Here is a 24824-nt window from a genome sequence, read left to right as displayed (position 1 = left end):
TGCTCTGTTGTTCAGCAACCGAGCTCTTCTTAGTGCCTGAAGTAGAGGCCATGGAGCCATCCTCAGCACTTGAGGCCAATTTGCTCCAGTCGAGCCATGGCTGCAGGAGGGGATGAAAGAGAGAGAGAGAGAAGTGAGAGGAGGAGGGGTGGAAAAGCAAATGGGCACCTCTCCTGTGTGCCCTGACCAGGAATTGAACCCAGGACCTCTACATGCTGGGGCAATGCTCTACCACTGAGCCTAGTGGCCAGGGCTGAGAAAAAGTGTATAAATATTTATTTGTCTTTGCATCTATTCCTCCTCCCATCTAGACTCATACGATGGATTTCTCCCCAAAGGCAAATAGTTTGGTTGCAGGACGGGCCAAATATATTTACATTTTCTCTACATAGTTTATCATATATTTTGACCATGCTTTTCATAAACCCCTTTTTTTGTTGAGAGTCCAGCTTTAGAATGAAACAGTATTAAACACAATGGTATAGCAGTCTTATGAGTCTCACCTATTCACACTTAACATAGAGCCTTTTTGATAAAAGATTTAGTTTGCTCTCAAAATGTATGATTAATTAAGGAAACTGAAGGGATTTATTATTTACTGTCTATATATTAGGGTAAGCTTTCTGTAGTTATCTAGGAATTGGAACAATTACTTAGTGAGTGGAAATGCGATAGGCATACGCCCCTTACACATATTATGTACCAAACCAGATAGTATGAAATATGTGCGTGTATTCATAGTAGCTCAAAGAATATGTTTTTTTTCTAGTAGAAAACTTCAAGTTTGATTTTCTCTACTAATTAGGAACAGAAGGTACACAAATAGATAATATGAAATAAGACTCAGAACCCTCTAATTTTTGAAGGCAATCAGAGACACATACTCAACCTAGCAAACATCTGGTTGGAAATTTGAAAATTTACTTAAGCATCAGGATGTTTTTCTATATCTGGAATGTTAGCAAAGTTTGGAAACATGTGGACGTTTAACTGAGATTTCCTTTGATGTTCATCATTAGACAGTCGGAGCCTCTCCCACAAGCTCAGGCCCTGACAACCTCATTGTACTTGGTGCCATGATCCTTCCCTCCTGAGAGCCTGCTCTCAGTGGCATAAGGCTTAGTCTCCTGGCACAGAGCTCGAGGCTGCAGGTAGAAATAGATAATCTGGAACCCGGGTAATATAGGGCTGATCACAATTGGTGATGGTGCTCAAAAGAGGTACTCTCTTTCACAAACTGCATAAATAAATGTACTTTTCTATTTGTCCATTGTATTTTCTGGCGAGGTCAAAAGGGAGAATTTTTTTTCACCGAGTAAAAATTATGTGAGTCTGGTATTTCTCCTTGCAAAATAATTTATTTCTGGCTGCACAGTATTAATTTTCAGGCTGTGAAACCTGGCTTTGATTCCAAACAGATCTTTGGGAAAGAGGGAGCTTGAATAATACAGAAAATAACTCCATAAGGAAGTATATTATTTCTTGGAAGGATTCTGCTGTCCATTTAAGTGGTTTCTTACAGCTTTCACATCCAAGAAAATTGTATCCATATATAACTGTGAGGAACAAAGCCATAGTGAGGTTTCCGTAGGCTTTTCTTCCTTGCTCCTCCTTCACCTTGCAATGTCAGAGTAATGGCCATAATGAAGTAAAGCATAGGAAAGTGAGTTGTAAACTAGAGAGGGCTCTAACATGTTTATTACTGGCCAGGTGCTGAGGTTTATGAAAAGCCTGGAATGTGCTAAGCCCAAAGTTTTTAACTCATGGCATGCACACATCCACATCATGAACTAGACGTAAAGTTCTCTCTCTCTCTTTTTTTTTTTTTTTTTTTTTTCCAGAGACAGAAAGAGAGAGAGTCAGAGACAGGGACAGACAGACAGGAATGGAGAGATGAGAAGCATCAATCATTAGTTTTTCGTTGCGCATTGCGACACTTTCACTGTTCATTGATTGCTTTCTCATATGTGCCTTGACCGCGGGCCTTAAGCAGACCGAGTAACCCCTTGCTCGAGCCAGTGACCTTGGGTCCAAGCTGGTGAGCTTTTGCTCAAACCAGATGAGCCCGTGCTCAAGCTGGCGACCTTGGGGTCTCAAACCTGGGTCCTCGGCATCCCAGTCCGAAGCTCTATCCACTGCCCCACCGCCTGGTCAGGCAAAGTTCTCTTCTTATACTCATTTTACAAATAAGGTAACTGAGTTAAAGTAACCTATTCGAAACTGTAGGCAAGTATAGTTTGTGAATTGTGAAGCCAGGGTTCTGTTTATGAATCTGGTTCTGTCAATACCATGTGGAATAAACATAGATACCTCAGCTCATTATCATTAGTTGCTTTATTATTTTTTTAAAGAACAGGTGAGTTTTAAGTGTTTTATTACTTTTTATTGAGTTTAGAGAGAGAGAGAGAAACATGGACTCGTTGTTCCACTTATTTATGCATTCATTGGTTGTTCCTTGTATGTGCTCTGACTGGGGATTGAACCCACCACCTTGGCATATGGGGATGACGCTCTAACCAACTGAGCTACCTGGTCAGAGTCTGCTTGATAGCTTTCAAAAGAAATTTGAGAAAGCTAATTGTGTGAATCATTATCACATCTTTTTTTTTTCTGGTCTAATTACTGTCTTTGTGACATTGCACAAGTTACCTAACTTCAATGTGCCTCAGTTTCCTCATTTCTAAAATGAGTATAGTAATAGTACCTATGTCATGGTGTTGTTTGAATGATCAGAAAAGTAATCGTATGTAATGTAGCTACAGTAGTGATATATTACTGTCTCCATCTCTAAACAAGTCTCTGTTTTCTCTGCTTTGCATTGCTGACAAAAACCTACACAGGAATATAGGACCATGTGCTTCCCATCACCAGTCATGAGACGGACATCAGATCTTATGTTCTAGAACAGGGGTCTCAAACTCACGGCCCACGGGCCACATGCGGCCCGCCGAACAATTTTGTGCGGCCCGCAGACTAATCCACGAAGTTCAAAATATTTTGGATAAAATTAAGTAAGCCTAGGGGCCTACTTGTATTTTTCATTTCTCTAGCATCCTAGCTAGATATTAGCTTAGTTAACAGCAGTTGTGATGCGAACTACAGTTTCTGGTCGTTTTGTGACACTGAGTAAACTGCATGTACGATTGTGCTTGTTGTACTGATTTTTTTTTGTTTTCAACTGCAGTGAGAAAAGTGTTGCGTAACAGTTGCCTTTTGTAGACTTAGTGCGGCCCGCCAAACGGCTGTGATCTTGCTCTGCGGCCCACATGCTGAGTTGAGTTTGAGACCCCTGCTCTAGAAGAATAGATGGAATCATTGGCATATAGAGGAATAATGCAAAGAAACACAGGAATACCTCTGAACTATGATCACTTATAAATATTTTCAATACTATTAGTAGGCTAGGCAATAGTTTAGCAACTGGTAAGAAAGTTTGAGAACTGCCATCATGTCACAAGTCTCTAAAGTTCTCCTTGATATTTATGGTAGTAGTGATATCATCTGGAGGAAAGCCAGTTACACCAGAGATATCATTTTATGAAATCTATTTCAGGCAGCGAACTTTGAGGATATGACAGGGACTCATCTGCTGATAAAGTTAGATAAGTGTTTGCTGAAGTGCGTTTCATCCCACACTAGTCTTGAGGAATGCTATTGGATAAAAATATTTTATGAGCAAATAAATTTTGAACACTGCCTACTAGAGCCTCTTGGCAGTTAATAATGCACATAAGTACTTTAAAGGCTTCTGAAAGTTGTGTAGTTTCACGGACACACATACACAAATTCTGTCTTTGTTCAACTCTACTTGACCACATAATTTTTTTTGACATATTACTCTTACTAATACGTGGAACAGTGTTCAATTGACCACATTTGGGGAAATGCTGAGTTAAACCGTATTTCTGAATCTCAGCTCAGCAGGTGTATTTTGTCATGCACAGCCCTTGACACCACAGATTCCATCAGAGCTTCTCATTACCTTTTTATGTTGAGTATGATGGAAGATTGGGTCAGGAAGCCTAAGCTGTTATATCAAATCTATTTGTCTTGGCTCCAGTTGCTGAAACTTTGGACATTATATCCTCATCTTTTAATCACATTATCAAATCAAATCATTTCTAAGGGTGTTTAATTTCTAAAAGTTATTAAAAGAATTAAAATTTAAATGATACTTTGCTGTTCTCAAAATGCTTGTATGTGTCTCATCCAGAATGGCCTGGATCCTTTTGGGAAGGTGGCAGTAAAGCCCAACATCTCCATAATAGTACAGATTAGCCTGGGAGCTTACTGAGCAGTAGGCTTCATCTTCTGTAGATATTGTGTCTTCTTGAACACCTTGGCCAGCATTGTTGGTAGACCAGCTCCAACATTGCAACCTCTCCTGTTGAAGTGATATTGTTCATAGTCTACCCACTCAGAGAACAGAAGCTAAACTGCTGATACAATTTGAAGTGGGTTGACTGCAATGCCGGGGGTGGGGGCTGCTGAGAAGTACTTGTGCTCTAAAGTAGAGGAAAAGTCTAAATCCAGGCAGACATACAGACAGCTGAGACATGGTGGCTCTCTTTGGAGGCATATCAAAGTGGCCAGTGATGCAATTAATGAGCTGGGCTTTATTTATTAGTTGAGAAAAGGGGTCACAGCCATAAAACCAAGAAAGGAATAAATGTATACAGAAAAGAGCATTTATTGCAGCCCAGGAACCATTGATCAAACACAGGACTCCCTCCCTCGCAACCCTCCTACAACGTACGCAAGATGATCAATGCTACATGGTTTTTGGTGTCAGATACATTTGCCATTCAGATTCTGTCTCTGTTAAGCATGATCTGTGTGACTTTGGGCAATTTTATTTAACCTATCTAAGCCTACTGGAATCATCTGTAAAGGAAAACTTTCCACGCCAACCAAATTAGGTCATTGTACAGATAATCTTAAATGATGGGATAATGCTCTGCACAGACTTCATGGCTGTCACTAAAAAAGGATAGAAATTATTTATAGTTTCAAACATAACCTTTTAAAGAACTGATGCCTTAACACCAGCTGCTGTCAGCTACTCGTTTGCATCCAGAGAACTTTCTCAGATGATAGAAATATTCTTTATGCTGCCAGTATAGTAGCCACTAACCACACATGGCTCTTAAGCACTGGACATGCGGCTAGTATGACTGAGGAACTGAGTGTTTATTTAATTTAATTTAAATTTAAAGTTTAAATTTAGAAAGCCACATGTGAGTAAATGGCTACTGTTTTGGATGACACTGCTATAGATTGTAACAAACCACATTGGTGTGAAATTTTATTACTGCCATAATTTCTCTAAAATACTCAATTTCATGTCACAGATTTTACAGTTAAAAATGTTGGTTGGGATCCCTTTAGAGGGAATCAACAACTAATTTAGCTTGAATTTAAAAAAGAGCACAAGGTATTCATTAGTCACATTACTTAAAATCCTTCTATGCAAGATTCTGTAGAAAGTTTCAGACTTTCACACCATGAAAGAGAAAATACAGTATTCAGTAGATACTCCAGGGATCTATTGAATCTCACTGAAATAATGATGTGCTTCTGAACAAGTATGTCACCATCTTAATAAATGTTTCAAAAAATAAAGGTAGGCTAAACTAGCACATTCTCCGTCTGTGTGGTACACAATTGTAAATCCATCTATTAAGTCAAGTATTTTTTTTAATTGTGAGATTTATTTTCTTGAAGTTAAAGTTCTTCTCTTGAGTCTGAATTTTGAAAGAGTTTACTTTTCTGAATCAAAGGAAGACTTGAACCTTTTAATTTGTATTTGAGTATTTGTGAAGCAAGTATCCTCAGTGCCAATATCAGTCAGGCTACATAGGTTTCTGCAGCAATTACAAGCTTACAGGCTGTGTGAGATAAAATTATTTTACCGAGATAAAATATATTATATTTACTGAGATAAAATTATTTACTGATAAAAGGTGTTGTAGTACTGTGACCTTTCTACTGAGATGTCTCAGGGGGCTCTTTGTTCTTGAGTCTCTCCTAGGACTAATGTAAGAGGAACCAGGTATAAGGCGCTCCAACCAGAGAGCCGGGAATGAGTCACTGCACCTGTATAGACCACCACCCATGCTGGACCATCAGTGCCAGCAGGATCTGTTGGCCACACTTCTCATAGCAAGTCACAGAGGCAGGGCTCCTTTTTTTTTTTTTGTATTTTTCCAAAGCTGGAAACAGGGAGGCAGTCAGACAGACTCCCGCATACGCCCGACCAGGATCCACCTGGCATGCCCACCAGGGGGCGATGCTCTGCCCATCTTGGGGCGTCGCTCTGCCGCAATCAGAGCCATTCTAGTGCCTGAGGCAGATTCCACAGAGCCATCCTCAGAGCCTGGGCAAACTTTGCTCCAGTGGAGCCTTGGCTGCGGGAGGGGAAGAGAGAGACAGCGAGGAAGGAGAGGGTGGGGTGGAGAAGCAGATGGGTGCTTCTCCTGTGTGCCCTGGCTGGGAATCAAACCCAGGACTTCTGCACGCCAGGCTGATGCTCTACCACTGAGCGAACTGGCCAGGGCCAGGGCTCCTTTTTTGTAAGTCCAACAGATTTGTTGATAGATGCGACCTGTATCCTTTTAGAAGGGCATGTGATCTGTGGTCTTCCTTGATCTTCAGCATTTCCCTAAAACACCTAAATAATTATAACCCCAGTAATGAGTTACATGGCACTTGCTTTTTCCTCAGGAGAAATCTCAGCCCCTTTAGTTAGATGATATACTGGAAGTTAGATGTCAGGACAGAATCATAGAGGGCTTTTGATTTCCCATCAGATTTCCGGGAAGGGTGTAATTTATTGGCTTGGTTGACTCAATAATATGTATATGGTTGTTTTGGGCTCAGGAGGAGTTGATTTAGGCAGAAATTTCAATAAGAAAATAGTACATTGAGTCCATATTATTATAGAAAGGCTTTGTCAACTAATATGCCTAATATTTTATTCACTGCCACTGAAATTCAGTCTTGTGATCTCTTTGTATTTGGGTCAAGGGAAATAGAAGATCTGTTCAAGCACTGGTTTTCATTGATTGTGTGTCTGAGTTTATAGATAATGAAGAAATTCTGTGTGAGCACGTCACTTTTCCTTGAATTATTCAGGGCTACTTAACTATTACCATAGGTTTTTCTTAAATATCATAAAATTTGATGCTTTGATTTGACTTGTGTATGATCCATCCTTTGTGTTGAGTGATTTGTATTGCCATCCTCCTCATTAACTCATGACAAAATATTTTTGTCTCTTTTTCTCTTTCAAATGTGATGATAACCTTCAAATAATCTTACTAGTTTTTAATTTTCAGCATTGTTTGTTGCCCTTAGAATAAGTTATAAGTTAATTGGTTTTGCTCTTGAGAGAGTGAACTTTAAGTTCGATAGGCCGTGAATTTTGGGAACACATCTTTGATGGCCTTCATCCTTATGAATTGTGACATCAAGGATAGTAATTTTGTTTGCATCATTGGGCAGCATCTAATTATCTTTCCCACCTCTTCTTCATTCAGGAGTCCTTTGATGTTGGCAGTAGTCTCATGCTTTGAAAGACTAGAGAATAGTGAAAGAGTCCTTTTTCACTGAGTACACATTCTACTGAAATACTAAATAGTGGTATTATGTTAGAAATAAAATTCAGTGGAACTGTGGTAATTAAAGTAATTACTCATCTATTTTCAGAAGCAAAAGTCTTTAATGCATCAAGTGTCTCAATTTACAGAGAGATTTGTCCTTTATATAGCATGCTTGATGGAGACTCGTCTTTGGGAAACCAGGAGACTGGGCTTGCAAATTGGTAGTTCAGAGATTATACTTGGGGGTGGCAGGAGGCACTTGTGGGGTTGTGGCCATATTCACTAAATTTGTAAAGCGCTTTGGTCTGTTAGGAGAAGGCGAAGCTACCAAAAACTAAGACTGCACATGCTATGTATACAGTTTAATGAACACAGCATGCCTGGTGTAGCGCTTCGAGTGAGGTGGGTCTCCAAGTCGTATCTCAGCTTCGCTTTCTTCCAGCTCTTTGATTCTCCATGTATGACTTAATCTCTGACTTTTAACTTTTTTTTAATTTGCAATAATGGCAATTTTTTTTAGTACTTCAGATAGTTTATAGCAGGGGTCCCCAAACTACGGATCTGGCCCCCACCGCACTTCCAAAAGGGTCACCTCTTTCATTGGTGGTCAGTGAGAGGAGCATAGTTCCCATTGAAATACTGGTCAGTTTGTTGATTTAAATTTACTTGTTCTTTATTTTAAATATTGTATTGGTTCCCGTTTTTTTTTTTTTTTTTTTACTTTAAAATATGATCTGTGCAGTGTGCATAGGGATTTGTTCATAGTTGTTTTTTATAGTTCGGCCCTCCAACGGTCTGAGGGACAGTGAACTGGCCCCCTGTGTAAAAAGTTTGGGGACCCTTGGTTTATAGAAAGGAGCACTCTAAAGTGTCTACCCTAGATTTAATTTTATTCCCTTGATTGTCAAAAATAGGGACAGTGAGTTGTTATAATTCAAAAGCAATAATGAGATACCATTCTCAACCATTTGCTTCTACCCAGTGTTGAAGAGGGTGTGAGGAAACAGCCTCTCACCTGTACTACTTTTGAGAGTGTGAAGTGATACCACCTATGCAGAGAGCAGTTCTGAATATCAGTTTGAATATTTTTCAAACTGGACACTTGATTCAGCAATTGAGTGCTAGGAATTTACCTTTCAGAAAGCCAAAGTAGATAGTCATTAAATATGATCAAGAATACCCCATACAGCATTGTGTGCATTTGGAATCAATTGCAACATAAATATTATATATGTATATCACAAGGCAAGCAGTCAATGTTACTGGAGGGGCAGGGGGGTGTTCCCGTGCCCTCAGTGGTGACTCTGTATATGGAAAAGACTCCGTTTATTTTGGTGGTAAAAATTCAGGTTTGTGGCCCTGGCCGGTTGGCTCAGTGGTAGAGCGTCAGCTTGGCGTGCAGAAGTCCCGGGTTTGATTCCCGACCAGGGCACACAGGAGAAGTGCCCATCTACTTCTCCAGCCCTCCCCCTCTCCTTCCTCTCTGTCTCTCTCTTCCCCTCCCGCAGCGAGGCTCCATTGGAGCAAAGATGGCCTGGGCGCTGGGGATGGCTCCTTGGCCTCTGCTCCAGGCGCTAGAGTGGCTCTGGTCGCGACAGAGCGACGCCCCAGAGGGGCAGAGCATCGCCCCCTGGTGGGCGTGCCGGGTGGATCCCGGTCTGGCGCATGCGGGAGTCTGTCTGACTGTCTCTCCCCGTTTCCAGCTTCAGAAAAATACAAAAAAAAAAAATTTTTTTTAAACATATTTTAAAAACCCTGGTTATTATTTGAGCTTTTTAAAAGTATATTTTTTAACTGTGAAGGACACATAACATAAAATTTACCATCTTAACCATTTTTAAGTGTACACTTCAGTGGCACTTAGTACATTCACATTGTTGTGCACCATCGCCATCTTCCATCCGCAGAATTCTTTTCATCTTGCAAAACTGAAGCTCTGTGCACTTTAAATACTAACTCCCTAATTCCCTTTCCCTCCAGCCCCTGAAAACCAGCATGCTACTTTCTGTTTCTATGAATTTCACTACTCTTGGTGCCTCACAAAAGTGGAGTCAGAAAGTTTTTTCTTTTCTAACTGGCTTGTTTCACTCAGAATAAGGTCTTCAGGGTTCACCTGTGTTGTAACTAATGTGTATCAGATTTTTCTTCCTTTTAAAGGCTACATTATGTCCCATTGTATGTACTTTGTTTAAATGTTCATACATCAGTGGACACTTGAGTTGTATCTACAATACCTTTTGGCTATTGTGAATAATGCTGTTATGAACATGGGTGCACAACTCTTTCTTCGGGTCCCTTTTTTCAATTACAATATTTAGGGTATATTCTTTGAGCACTTAAATTCAATTTAGATGTATTACTAATATATTAATAAATCTAACAGATTTTAATAGTCACTTTAACAGGTCTTTAATATTCGATTCCATTTTCATACTTGTTAACGAAACACCTCCTTACCTTTTGAACTGCTTTTAGGTATTAAATACATCTAATATATTTGATTGTGCAACTTAAAAACCTTTGCAGGTACTCAAATAGCTCTTTTAAAGCTAATTAGTAACTAAATATATAAATACTCAAACTTATAAATACAAATGTATAAAAACCTGAAGTTCATGTAAATGATCTAATTCTGTATATAAGCATAGTCACATTTAACTTAAAAATCACAACTCTATATAAATTAATTGTTCATTTTAAATTGTGATTACAAGACAGGCTGATGGAATGGGCCAAATGCTGTTAAATATTATAGGTACATAATTTTTGCGTAGATTTCTTAAAACAGAAATATTAATTTAATGGCTTTGATATTCTTAAACGATTCTGTACTTAGTTCTAAATTCTCCTGAAGTTGACCTCAAGGAAGCCAATAACCATCTCAGTTATTTGAGTTTATTGTACCCTGAATATTTAGACCCAGCTTGAAGTCTGTATCTGCAGACATTCAGGTCAAATTTTATTGAAACTACAGAAACTATGATATCATCTCCTATAATTTTGGGGGGTTGCATTTTCTGCATGCTCCGGTTATATCTGTGATCAGGGATTTCTGCTTGCACACTGACTACACTCTCAATTATAATCCTAATAGCATGCACAAAACCTTATTTATAATTGCTGGGTCAGAAACTTCATTACTCAAAGGAGATGGTCACAGCCAGGATCATTAGACACATTCCACAATTTATTATACTCACTCATGTCTGCAGCTGTCACATAAGGTGATCACTTGACTACATGCTGTATGTCTTTGGTTCCTGAGAATGGATATGCCTTCTTGCCTAAGTCCAAAGTCTGTGCAACTTGTTGGGAAATCCCATATATTTCCATATACTTTCTAGGATCAGGCAGTTCATTGTATTAAAGTGGGAATGGATGGAATTCTGATATCTTTTGGCTTTGTTTGACTTACTGTGACAGCGCTTAAGGTCTCTAAACAGGGGCATCCCATTGCATTGCTTGAGGTGGTGACATTTACATTCCAGTATACATGGATAGCTTCCCTATGTTATGCAGTGTACAGTCTATGCTGCATTATAGAATAACTGAATTCTGCTGACATTGAAGTACATGGTATTTCAGCCCACGGGCAGCTGATGATGTGTAACTGTCGCTGCGACTTTTCCTTCTCAGGTGGGACTGTATGGGGGCACCTCGTTCACTGATCTCCCTGCTTTCTCCTACATCTAATTCTGTCAGTCCTTTGCTTTTCTCACTTCCCATTTCATCCACCATAGATTCCATGGTCCATAATTTAAAAATAGGCATAACCATACTCTAAACTCCCTTGCCATTCTGATTTTTTTTTTCACATTTAACAAACTAAAACCTAACCCTGGATGAACCCTCATTTCTGAGTGAGCCTCTCAGCTGCCTAGAGCCACTGGACGACAGGCAGATTGGTCCCACTCTAAGTTCACTTGTTCATCCACCACAGAGAGGCCCTGCTGTGCCCTGGGAGTCTGCTGGGTTCTCAGGTCAGCTCCGTCGCCCATTATCTGCAGTGCCATCTCAGTGGGCCTCAAAGATCAGACACCCAGCCAACCCCCACCAAAGGCCTGTTATCCCATCTCCTGTTTCACAAAGAAGATAGAGGTGTGGGAGAGGACCGCATTCATTCCCTCCCCTGGGTAAGTGTGCCTGGAGCTCTCTGCGTCCTGCCCTTCATCCCTCAGGCTGCAGAGAAGTGCTTTTCTTCCGTCTAAGGTAACTTCACACAGATTCCTGTGTCACTGTCAGTCTCGCTCCTCAAGGATCTTATACTAAAGATTATTTATTCTTTCTGCTTATCATAGCTCTCCCTTTCAACTTCATTATTCCCATTTGCTTTTAGAAATACTCTTTTCCACAAAACAAAACTATAACATAAAACAAAAAATAAGCAAAAAATAAACAAAAAAAAAATCCCTTCTTCCTAAACCCCAAGCCTCCAACCAGACCTATTTCTGTCTTTACCTTCCAATAACCTTTCCAAAGGTTGTCTAGTTGTCTACACAGCAATAACACTCAACTTTGATTATCTAGCACTGTTTAGCATCTCTAGTTATAACAATAGGACTTGCAGAATTATAGCAAAATCCCCAAATATATTCAATAGTATTTATTTAAAGTTATGCTAACATAAGCTATACTTAAAAAGACTGTAAGTCAAAAATATTAGGAAGGATGTGGAAAAATTGGAGGCCTCATTCCATTGCTGGTAAGAATATAAAATGGTGAAGCTATATGAGAAGACAGTTTGGCAGTTTCTTGAACAGTTAAACATGCATTCATCATATGACCCAGCAATGGCCACCGATGAGCAGAAGTGGTATATCCGTGCAGTGGATTACTATGCAGCTGTAAAAAGGATTGAAGTACTGACCCATGCCACTGACTGTATGATCCTTGAGAACACTTGCTAAGCTCAAGAAGCCAGCTAAAGGAGAAAACATACTATATGTTTCTGCTTAGACAAATTGCCCAGAAAAGGGAATTTTACAGTGACAGAAAGTAGATTAGGGGATGACTGAGGCTGGAAATTGGCACTAGGCATCTTTTTGGGGTGATGCAAATGTTCCAAAATTAGATTGTGGTAGAGGGTAAGAAGTACACACTCTCAGTTATAAATTATATCAAGGAGTTATAATGTACAGTATAGGGAATATAGTCAGTAATATAATAACAATGTATGGTGACAGGTGGTTACTAGAGTTAACACAGCGATCACTTTGTAAGGTACATAAATGTGGAATCACAATGTTGCATACTTAAAATGAACATAAGATTGTTTTTCAAATATAATTAAAAAATAAAAATAATATCTGCTGAGAAGCCAAAAATAAAACAAAATAAAAACCAAAATTGGTTTGTGATAAAGGTTGTGCAATTTAATAAATTTACTAAAAATTATTGCTTTGTACATTTAAGGGAGGTGGATGTATGACATACATATAAATTATACCTTAATAAAATTATTTGAAACAAAAAGAAGTGTAAGCTCCAAATCTTTTGATGAGTTTACTCTGTGTCATTTGCTTCATGTGAATAAACAGCATGATATACTACACTTGGATATCAGAAAATCAAACAACCAATATTTTTGTTTCACAAGCTAATGTCATTTTAGTTTTTTTATAAGCTAATTTTTAAACAAAAATTTCTTGGTCATATAATAACGAGGAAAATATCTCTTTCCAAATCACTGGCTCCAGCTAGCCAAGTGACAAGGAGTTCTCGCCTTCAATATTTTGCTAACACACTGTGAGGATGTCCCTGACCATGAATGGCTAGGCCAGTACACAATATTGGACCCACAACAAAATCTTGATGAAAGAATGCATGGCCAGTAATTTAATTGAGGTCTTTTAGGACTCTTTGACCATAATTAAAATACTGTAAAGTTTGGAGCAGAATGTTTTAATCTGACTAGAAAATTTAAATCCCTTTTCAATATGTAATATTTGTTCATACACATGTTGGTAATTCTTGAATAAGTCAAATTTTAAAGCAATCAGTTGCCAACCAGAAAGCAAAATGTAGTCATGTAAGAAAACAGGTTCAGCACAATTTGTAAGGAAGGAAATTTAGGCCAAAGAAAAAAGGAAAGAAATAAAGTCTCTTCCCAGGAAAGGAGTCTGAGGTTGGCTTCATTAGAACCTTCCACATGAAAGGTCATTTGCTGAGGACAAACAGCTTTCCTTGTCCAGATACATGTAAGCCTCTTCTCTACAGCGATCAGGCTAAAAGGACATAATTTTAAGAAGATGTTGCAGTTAGGAGAAGGAATGATTTCCTGACAGGTTAGTTTATTTAAGGATGAGATCATGAAAAAGGCTATGTAGGCTTCTCTCTGGGAATCCTTCAAGTGTACAGAATGTCAACATAGGTATGTATACATGAATCTACAAAAAAAAATAAGTTTTTTATTTTTTTTGTGAAAAATAGACTTTTCCTCAGCTTCTTCAGAACTTAATTAACTTTATTGTGAAGAGTCTAATATTTATTTAAAATGGCAAAATAATCTGTTGTTTGGAGGACAGTAAGAATTGGTCTAAAAATTTATGGCCTGGCAATTTGTGGTGCGGGAGGCATGCTTATTTACAAGGTTGACATATCTACATGTATACAACAAAGATTGTCTTTTTCAGAAACGTGATTTGTAGCCAGCACATCTGTTGTTCTTATGTAAGTGATTAAAATGAACTATTTTTGTTGAAGTTCAGCTGCAGAATAACAGAATGTTAAAACAGCTTGCTAAAAAAGTTACCTATTTTAGATTTTGTTTCTTCAAATTGAACTTTTAAAATGTTCTTTTCTTCTATATGAGACTTATTCTTCATTAAAAAAATAGAAGTTTTATGTGATTTTAAGTTGTATTTTTGTCATTCTATATCATTTACATGATATCTGATTCTTTCTGGATTAACGTTTTAAATGTTAAATTATATCCAAGTCTGATTTTTTTTCCAGTAACAATTTTTTTTATAAAGAAATATTGTCAACATTATTAACTCTTCTTCCTTTGAATGTGAGATTATTTTTCTCTTATAAAAACCTCAAATGAACTTGTTCTGGCTTTTTCCTTCAAATGGAATTATATATCTGCATTAGGATTTACCTGGAAATCCTGACTATCATGTTACGTTCCCAAGAATTAATAAACTGCATCCATACAATCTCTGTAAAAGGGAAATTTTTTTCCTACATATTTCTGTTGTAATTTTGTAACAAATGTGAATCATTTAATTGGTCAGTCTTCAGGAAACTAACCTCTGATATTCTGTGTTTCTCAAAACAGCTACAGCAACAACACTCAAATTAAAAACTATTTAATGATTCAGTTCTGCTTAAAATAATACCTACTGATAACCTGAAAGGTAAATTGAAGTAAATTATAACAGGAGGAGGGATAGAATAGCAATGCCTAGCTTTTAATTTGCCCATGGTCTAGATCAGTCCTTAAACTTAAAGGTGCATATTGATCTCCTGCATGTCTTGTTAAAATGCAGATTCTAGTTCAGGGATTCTGGAATGGGACCTGATTCTACATTTCTAACCGGCTCCCAAGTGATGCGTTATGTTGCTGGTCCATGCACCACACTTTGAGATACAGGGGTCTAAGTAGACTGTCCTTAATATTAATAGAAGAGTCTGCTTCTTACAGAGCACAAGTAACATACACTTGCTAACGTTTTTATCATCATCAGAACAGAACTGAACAGTGGTACAGACAATAACAGGGATCATACAACGTTAACTTACATGGAGAGAATCCATGACTGTGAGTCTTATTAGTACTGTCTTTTAGCTAGCTGAGCTACACACAGTAGTAAACAGATTGACATGGAAACAATAATCCAATTGTTAGAACTTAATGTTTATAAACAAATTAGACTGACCAAATATATATGTGATATGGAAGGATATATCCTTGTTGGTGCTGTTTCGGTTTTTTGAACTCTTACCTACCTAAGAAGGAAAGAAAATCTTTGCTAGGTAGAGAGAAGTTGTTGGAGCAGGTGCCGTCAGGGGCAGATGGTGGGTCTGAGTGAGAGAAGAGTGCTGGGCGTGGCTGGGACAGCGGTGTCACACAGAGGACACACTTGACTCCTCCGCTGCCGTGGAGCGTGGCAGGTCCAGCATGGCTAGAACATCCAACTTTTCAAGAAAAGCCAGAAATAAAAATTTCATGTGAAATTTCCCAATTTAAAAATGTTGGCCACTAATTTAAATTCTTTTAAAACATTTTGCGGGCCAAGCAAACACATCTGTGTCCCAGACACAGCCCTTCAGCCACCCGTTTACAATGTCTAGTGTAGACTACAGTGAAGTCTCACGATTGAAAAATTGTGAATTTTCAAAATGAAACTGTCTGGCCTTTTCGTCTTTAGACACTTTGGTCAAAAGAAACATCCTCTGCTTGTGTATTTGGAGGTTCTGGTGTAAGGTTGGTGTGTAATTATAAAGCCTGTCTTTTCATCTTCTTTCACATTCCAGATTACAGGACAGGCCCGTGTTTCACTCAGGTCAACAACCAGATGTGCCAGGGGCAGCTGACGGGCATCGTCTGCACGAAGACCCTGTGCTGCGCCACCATTGGACGGGCCTGGGGCCACCCCTGTGAGATGTGTCCGGCCCAGCCTCAGCCCTGCCGGCGGGGCTTCATCCCTAACATCCGCACCGGAGCTTGCCAAGGTGAGTTACCCTACGCATGGTCATCCACGAGTCAGGTCTCCCTTCACTGCACTGGGAGGATCTGCCCGTGTGGGTGGTGACCTCTGACCCGGTACCATTTCCAAGATGGGCTTCATTCACAAGCCTGACTGGAGATGGCTTATTTTTTAGCCACCTAATAAATAATTATTTTTCAACTCTTGACTTAAAAAAGGAAGTGAGAGATAACATGAAAAATTGGATAAAATTAAAATATATACAGTTTAAAATATTTATTACAGGCCCTGGCCGGTTGGCTCAGTGGTAGAGCGTAGGCCTGGCGTGCAGGAATCCCAGGTTCGATTCCCGGCCAGGGCACGCAGGAGAAGCGCCCATCTGCTTCTCCACCCCTCCCCCTCTCCTTCCTCTCTGTCTCTCTCTTCCCCTCCCGCAGCCAAGGCTCCATTTGCCCGGGCGCTGAGGATGGCTCTGTGGCCTCTGCCTCAGGCGCTAGAGGGGGAGGGATGGAGAAGCAGATGGGCGCGCCTCCTGCGTGCCCTGGCCAGGAATCGAACTGGGATTCCTGCACGCCAGGCCTACGCTCTACCACTGAGCCAACCGGCCAGGGCCTGTAATAAATATTTTAAACTGTATATATTTTAATTTTACCCAATTTTTCATGTTATCTCTCACTTCCTTTTTTATGTCAAGGCGCTCTGGTGGCGACAGAGAGACGCCTCAGATGGGCAGAGCATCGCCCCCTGGTGGGCATGCAGGGTGGACCCCGGTCAGGCACATGCGGGAGTCTGTCTGACTGCCTCCCCATTTCTGGCTTCGGAAAAATACAAAAAAAAAATATTTATTACAGTCAGAAGACAAACCATTCCATGTGTTCATCCACTTGGCCCCACACGCTCCCTCCCAGGCTCCTCAAACTATGCCATGTAAATACCCAGGATAAACGTTTTATCCCTTGTTCTTGATCTCATTCAAGATATGCGAACCTGAGTCCAGCCAACAGGGAGAGGAGAGCTGCCCGGGTGAACCTCTTCCATGATTACATTGATTTCAGAGCTTATCACCTGGTTGGTTACAGTCTTGTCCCAAGCAATCTTCCCAGCCACATTTAGACATATATATTTCAATATATTGGGGCTAGATTGAGGCCCCTAGGATACTACAATAGTAAATTCCAAGCCATGCAACCAAAACTGTTACATACTTACTGGATAATTAATTTTCAGCCACCACAATTCTTACCCTTTTTTTTTTTTTTTTGGTTACTTCTCTGATATCAGATGTGTTTAAACCCATTTTTAGAGCTTAGAAACTGAGCTCTATAATGAACTCTCAAAAGGCAGCAGGATCTCGGGAAAATGGAAAAGTACTTTTGTATTATTTAAAAGATAGTATTACTCATATTTGAGTCATGGGGAGTTAGGCTTATTGTGCATGATTAAATCATATGCAAAATTAGATCAGAATTCTTTCAAATTGATATTAGTAACCTGTATTGGAGGCAGAGATGTTATCTACTCAGCTCATGTAATGACATATTACAGAAAGCAAGTTCACTGTCCTAAAGCTCAAGTGAGAATTGTAGACTGAGGATACTGTACGTAGCCTCAATTTAATATGACTCCCAGTCTGATTATAATAGTTTCTGATAAAGCAGCATTTTTTTTCTATAGAAGATGAGCCATACTATATAGTATTCACTATACTATGTATATCTCCTAGATTAGTGTAGAGATTATCATATAATTTATATAAAGTACTATTAAAGATGAAGTACTATATAGATTTACTAGCTTAATTCTGACTAGATTTATTAGAGTAACACTTTTTATTTATTCTATAGCATTTTTCCACCTTCTAATATACTTGCTTATATATTCCCATTTTATTCTCCCCCAGCTAGAATGTAAGATTCATTAGGGCAGAAATCTGTTTTATTCATTAATGTCTTTGAGGCATTTAGGTAGTGTCAAACATGCAGTTGATGCTTGGTAAGTATCTTTTGAATTAATAAGTAGGATTAAACTTAAAATACTTCCCAAAACCACTTTTCATAGAAATAGTCCAGGTTGAGAAAAGCCCTTAACTTCAACCAGAATGTCCCAAATGATTGACTCTCCTCATTTTTTGCATTTGCACTTATACTTTTTTAACTTGGTAATTTGTCAGAGAGCTGCACATTTCTGAACAAAGTTATTAAAAGTGTTGTATATGATCTCAAGCATTCTGAATGCCCTCCAGGGTTTAGTAATGTCTGAAGGCTTATTTATTTGATTGTTTATGCTACAAAGGTAAGTCTTAGGCTCCACTTGCCTAGAAAAATCTAATGGATTACTAGAGCAAAAGGAGCAAAATGAAATTTGCCACATGGTTAAAATGTCTAGAAAAGCTAGTTTAAAAAGTTCTGCTTTATTTCAAAATCATGGCATAGTCAGAAAGTTCTCAATGAAATATTAATCTTCAGTTCAGGCTATTTTAAGACTACATCTTACGGTGGTTTTATTTTTTTTTTTCTTTAAATTCCTAGACTATTTCCCAAAGACCGCTACCAAATTAAGTTGGATGATATAGATAGGGCAAGAAAAAAATAACATCATAATACACATGATATGTACATGTCATACTTTTCTTTATAATAGTGATCTTTTCATGGGATAATTGAACCTTTTTATAGAGTTAAAAGTAAATTTCAGCTGTGTAGATGATAATGGCAAATAGCTTAATATTGGCTCTAAAACAGGGTCCATATTAACAAAGAGAGGACATGGTGAAGTTCTGATCATAGTGTTATCCCATTGGTGACACAATTAGAGAATTATCTTGTCTGTGGTTTAAGAGGTACTGAAACATGGTCATGTAATAAACAGAATAAGTGAAAAATGAGGGCTGATAAAATCAAGACAATATTTTTCAAAAATTAAGCTACGAGGAGAGCAGTCACTCGAAGTGTTGCCATAATGACTCTGGCCGAAAGTAAGCAGCGTCGGGTCAGGCATAACGGTTCCTGACTCCTGCTATACTGAGAGCCGTTTCGGTTCCAGCCCTTGTGCCTGTGTCTAATTCACATTTAATCTTGTACTTTCTTCCATTTTATTATACAGTAAAAGGTCCAAAGTTAACTAACAAGGTTTTAAAATTTAATCTATCGTAAAATGAGTGACTTAAAGTTTAAAAAACTGGCATTAAGCCCTTTTCCAAGAATATTGACAAAATTAAAGAATGTCATAATCGGCCATGCACATATATTGCATTATTTTCTTACAAGTAGTTTCTTCTTTTTAATCTTAGCAGTCTAATGAATTTACTCTAATTGGAAAGTATTTTATTTAGGATTAGCACTTGACTTTGGCTCTTTTAGACTTTTTTTTTTTTTTTTTGTATTTTTTTGAAGTTAGAAGTGGGGAAGCAGTCAGACAGACTTCCGCATGTGCCGACTGGGATCTACCCAGCATGTCTACCAGGGGGCAATGCTTTGCCCATCTGGGGTGTCGTTCCATTGCGGCAGGAGCCATTCTAGCACCTGAAGCAGAGGTCATGGAGCCGTCCTCAGCGCCCAGGCCAACTTTGCTCCAATGGAGCCTTGGCTGCGGGAGGGGAAGAGAGAGACAGAGATGAAGGAGAGGGGGAAGGGTGGAGAAACAGATGGGCGCTTCTCCTGTGTGCCTTGACTGGGAATTGAACCTGGGACATCCACGCTGGGCCAACACTCTACCACTGAGCCTACTGGCCAGGGCCTCTTTTAGACTTTCAAATGAACAGTGTACTTTAAAAATTTTAAAAATATATTAAAATAAAATTTGCATAATTATTCATTTATGCCATTTGATTAGGAATTAGGCTTTTAAATAAACATGGCAGAGGAAATTTGCTCATTAAACTCCATCTTTGGCTTTATCAAGGACAATAGTAATAGACTGATGACAAGCCTCTGCTCCGTTCCAGACAACCTGAGAGGCATGGGATTCAGACATGTACCATGAGTCAGGCCCTAGCTAGGACACGGGTCACAGTCTTGAATAAAGAAATAGCAGAACGGATCCTAAATCACTCCCTGCAAAGCAGATGCTGGTGGGTGTCCTCTTCCAGTGGCATTAGTGCACAGAAATATTTAATTCCATGACTTGGACTGCACGTGAGAAAGTAGGGAAGTTTAATCTCAGCTGAAACCGGGGCTGTTCTTAGCTTGTTTCTCAGGTGTAGGCTGAAAGGAAGATGCCCATGGTAGTTATTTCTAGACCTTCTCTATAGCACTAAGTAAAAAGGTAGTTTGGTTCATTTAATTGGTATAAATTATTAAAGACAAATGTATCTTGGCAGTCTACATTGACTAAGTTAACCAGATCATCACGAAGTTCAACTTTCATTCATACTGTGTGAATACAAGCCATCCCAATACAGCCCCCAAATTTTACTTAAAATGTATTTGACGATAGAAACTCTTATTTAAAATAGCAGAATACTCCACTTCTAACTTGATAAACACTAATATTAAAATAAATAATAGGAAGCAAGGCGTTCTAAAATAAAATTCTACAACTTCTAATTGAAAGCAGTAATGAACACATGCAGTTGTTGGGAAGTCACTGGGATAAGAGGACTCTTCTGAGCATTTGCTGAGTATCAGCATCCTGAGATGCTATCCAGTGGTTGTGACCATTCTATTAGAGAAAAAGAGAATGTCCCTGTAAGAGACAGATCCACTGCGGACCCTCAGAGTAAAGAAGGGATAGCGGAAAGAGAGTCTTGGGAGGCAAGCCATGGCTAGTATCCACTACCCAGAGACTCACTCTGAGGTAAAGCAGGGGGAAGGACCACTAGTGAGCAACTCAGAGAGTCAGTATCTGAAAGGTCATTAGGTAGGAGCCACATCACCACCTGAAAGTTGAAAATTAATACCCAATGGGGAATAAAGTGGAAATTTGGTGAGAAACTGTTTCAAGCAATATTCCCTATAGAAGTTTTCAAACCAATGCATTTCCTCTTGGCTGTCCCCTTTCTTGCTTCGGCAGGAAATGGCACAATTTAAAGAGTAATAAAGAGAAAACTGGGGGGAAAAAGAGAGAGAAGAACATAAAAGGCAAATGAGTGTGCTTCAAAGAGTTCCCAAATAAATGCCAAGTTCATATACTTCCCTCTTATCTCAAGGAAATGAAAAACAATGTGGTCCTTTTAAAATGTACTCAAGGGAGAGTTAAAAGAGTTCAGTAAAGATAATCAGAGATAAAAATGGATGGATAATCCTCAAGAAAGAAATTGGAAAAGGATTTAAACCTTTACCTAGTGGAAGGCAAATAATGCATGTATACAGATATAAATACACCCATAAAACTGAAAAGAATCAGTGATAATGCTTAAGCTTAAAGAAGTCAATAATCAAGGTCAGAATAGAAAAGAAGGCTTATAAAGAAGCTGGTATGTGATGAGGTCAGACTAGAGAAAGCTGGGGAAAGGAACTAACTGGAAAAATGCTTAAAGATAAAATAGAAAAATTTTCTAAAGTAAATAAAGACTTCAATCTGCAGATTGGAAGGCATAAAACTTTTTTTTTGACAGACAGAGAGAGTGAGTCAAAGAGAGGGCCAGATAGGGACAGACAGGTAGAAAGAGATGAGAAGCATCAGTTCTTCATTGCAGCTCCTTAATTGTTCATTGATTGCTTCCTCATATATGCCTTGACTAGGGGGCTACAGCAGAGTGAGTGACCCCTTGCTCAAGCCAGCAACCTTGGGCTTCAAGCCAGCGACCTTTGAGCTCAAGCCAGCAACCATGGAGTCATGTTCATAATCCCATGCTCAAACCAGCAACTCCATCCTCAAGCTGATGAGCTCATATTCAAGCTGGATGAGCCCGCGCTCAAGCCTGTGATCTCGGGGTTTCGAACCTGGGTCCTCCACGTCCCAGTCTGAAGCTCTCTCCAGTGTGCCACTGCCTGGTCAGGCAGAAGGCATAAAACCTTAATAAAAAGGAAAGATAAAGAGAATGCTATGGACATTAGAAGGAATAAGCAAGAATATTTTTTAAGGGACTATCCCAACTTTTCTCAAACTTTTGTAGAACAACTCAGACCAAAAATCAGTGTGGTAGTGTCTACACACTTCTGAGGCAATAATCTGTACTTGATTTGATTTCCCTTTAAATAAAACTACTTTAGTTTTTCTGTTGAGTTTTAATTATAGGGACCAAAGTGGAAGCAAAGAAAGGTTCCTGCAGCAGTGCAGATGGCACGTGGTGGAGGTTGAGACCAGAATAGAGGCAGAGGAAGAATTGAGATACATTTGGGAAGTAAACATTTGCTACTGATTGAATGAGATGGGACAAGAGAAACGGAGTTTGTTTCCTAGGTTTCAGACTTTGACAACAGATAAATGGTGGTGACATTTGTTGAGATAAGGAATATTGAGAGAGAATCATGTTGTGTTATTTTTATTAGAAGTACAGAGTCCTAAAGGTAGTAAGTTACCAGTATTTGCTTGTTGGGATGATCATTTATTCATCTGAATTCATTGAATGCATGAATAGGTATTCTGGCTAAATCAAGTCATATTGAAGGTTGCCAAGATACCCTGTATTTCTTTAGATTACAGGTTGAGAGAGACCTATTCTTCAATCGCTATACTTAAAGACTGACATTCTTTTTTGTTATAGAAAAAACATACAATTTGGGAACATGCATAGAGAATAGAAACAAGAACTTACATTTTAAAAGTGGGACCAATATGGTCAACATTCATTTTTATAGAAGTACTAGTAGTATGTATGAATATCTATGGAGTGTAAATATGTAAGAACTTACATTTTAAAAGTGGACCTAATTTGGTGACAGGCAAAGTTCAACTACAATCACTATTAAATGCAGTAATAGGAATTGCCCTTGGTTCTCATAGATATAAATTAATTGAACCAATTTTACATACCTGTACCACTGCACAGATTTTTCCATATTTTAATGTGAACTAAAAATAACATACCATATAATACTAATTTATATAATAAAATCAGTTTGATCTTTTACAGCAAGTTTATTTGGAGAATTTGGAGAATAAATGAGTTCATGAACTAGAATTATGATTGCTTTGTTACGTTACTTATAACCTTATAGACATAGATTGAAGTGATTATATAAGGTTTAAATATCAAAAAATTTAACCATAAAATTCTTACATGTGATTTGAAGTAATTCAACATGGAAAGAAACAATATCATTGTGCCTGAATTGAAGGGATAAAGGAAAACACACCTGTATAGTAATCTAGACAGTGGAAAACTAAGATGTTAGTAGTTGCTTTTGTTAGCATTCTGAAGACGTAGAAACTCTTACATAATTTGAAGGTCTGAGGCTTGCCTTTTTTTTTTTTTTTAATAATTTTATTTTTTTAATGGGGTGACATCAATAAATCAGGATACATATATTCAAAGTTAACAAGTCCAGGTTATCTTGTCATTCAATTATGTTGCATACCCACCACCCAAAGTCAGATTGTCCTCTGTCACCTTCTATCTTGTTTTCTTTGTGCCCCTCCCCACCCCCTTTCCCTCTCCCATTCCCCCCCCCCCCCGTAACCACCACACTCTTATCAATGTCTCTTAGTTTCACTATTATGTCCCACCTACGTATGGAATAATACAGTTCCTGGTTTTTTCTGATTTACTTATTTCGCTTCGTATCATGTTATCAAGATCCCACCATTTTGCTGTAAATGTTCCGATGTCATCATTTCTTATGGCTGAGTAGTATTCCATAGTGTATATGTGCCACATCTTCTTTATCCAGTCATCTATTGATGGGCTTTTTGGTTGTTTCCATGTCCTGGCCACTGTGAACAATGCTGCAATAAACATGGGGCTGCATGTGTCTTTACGTATCAATGTTTCTGAGTTTTTGGGATATATACCCAGTAGAGGGATTGCTGGGTCATAAGGTAGTTCTATTTTCAGTTTTTTGAGGAACCACCATACTTTCTTCCATAATGGTTGTACTACTTTACATTCCCACCAACAGTGTATGAGGGTTCCTTTTTCTCCACAGTGAGGCTTGCTTTTTATAGTTTTATAGAGAGAACTGTGTATGCCTCTAAGGTTCAAGTTGATTATTTCTATAAATTTCCTTTTTTATTTAAGTTGAGAGATGGGGAAGCAGAGAGACAGACTCCCACATGTGCCCTGACCTGGATCCTTCCTGCAAGAACCCTAGCAGGCAATGCTCTGCTCATCTGGGGCTGCTGTTCTGTTGCTCCACAACTGAGCTATTTTAGTGCCTCAGGCAAAGCCATGGAGCATCCTCAGCACCTGGGCCAAATTGCTTGAACCATTGGAGCCATGGCTGCAGAAGGAGAAGAGATGGGGGAGGGCGGGGGTGGAGAAGCCGATGGTTGCTTCTCCTGTGTGCCCTCACCGAGAATCAAACCTAGGACTTCCACACGCCTAGCTGACACTCGACTGCTGAGCCTACAGGCCAGGGCTAAGATTTCTTTAAAATTTCTTTTTTTTTTTTTTTTTTAGTGATTAATTTGATTGACCTAAAAGAAATTAATTCTGGATAGCTGTGTAGTCTAGGATACTTCAAAAATA

The 24824-nt window shown here is 38.8% G+C and overlaps 1 protein-coding gene across 1 annotated transcript in view; it reads left to right on the top strand.

Moving 5' to 3' along the window:
• The window catches only part of FBN2 (fibrillin 2), a 275158-nt gene that overhangs the window by 58589 nt on the left and 191745 nt on the right, over nt 1-24824 (top strand). The window contains exon 6 of the mRNA XM_066383650.1: nt 16083-16280. Within this exon, the coding sequence (XP_066239747.1) occupies nt 16083-16280 (198 nt within the window). The remainder of the gene's footprint in view (nt 1-16082; nt 16281-24824) is intronic.

Source organism: Saccopteryx leptura, chromosome 4 (genome assembly GCF_036850995.1).
Source record: "Saccopteryx leptura isolate mSacLep1 chromosome 4, mSacLep1_pri_phased_curated, whole genome shotgun sequence".
NCBI classification, from domain to species: Eukaryota; Metazoa; Chordata; class Mammalia; order Chiroptera; family Emballonuridae; genus Saccopteryx; species Saccopteryx leptura.
The sequence above is the reverse complement of the archived record's forward strand: the minus strand, read 5'-3'. Positions and strand labels throughout refer to the sequence as shown.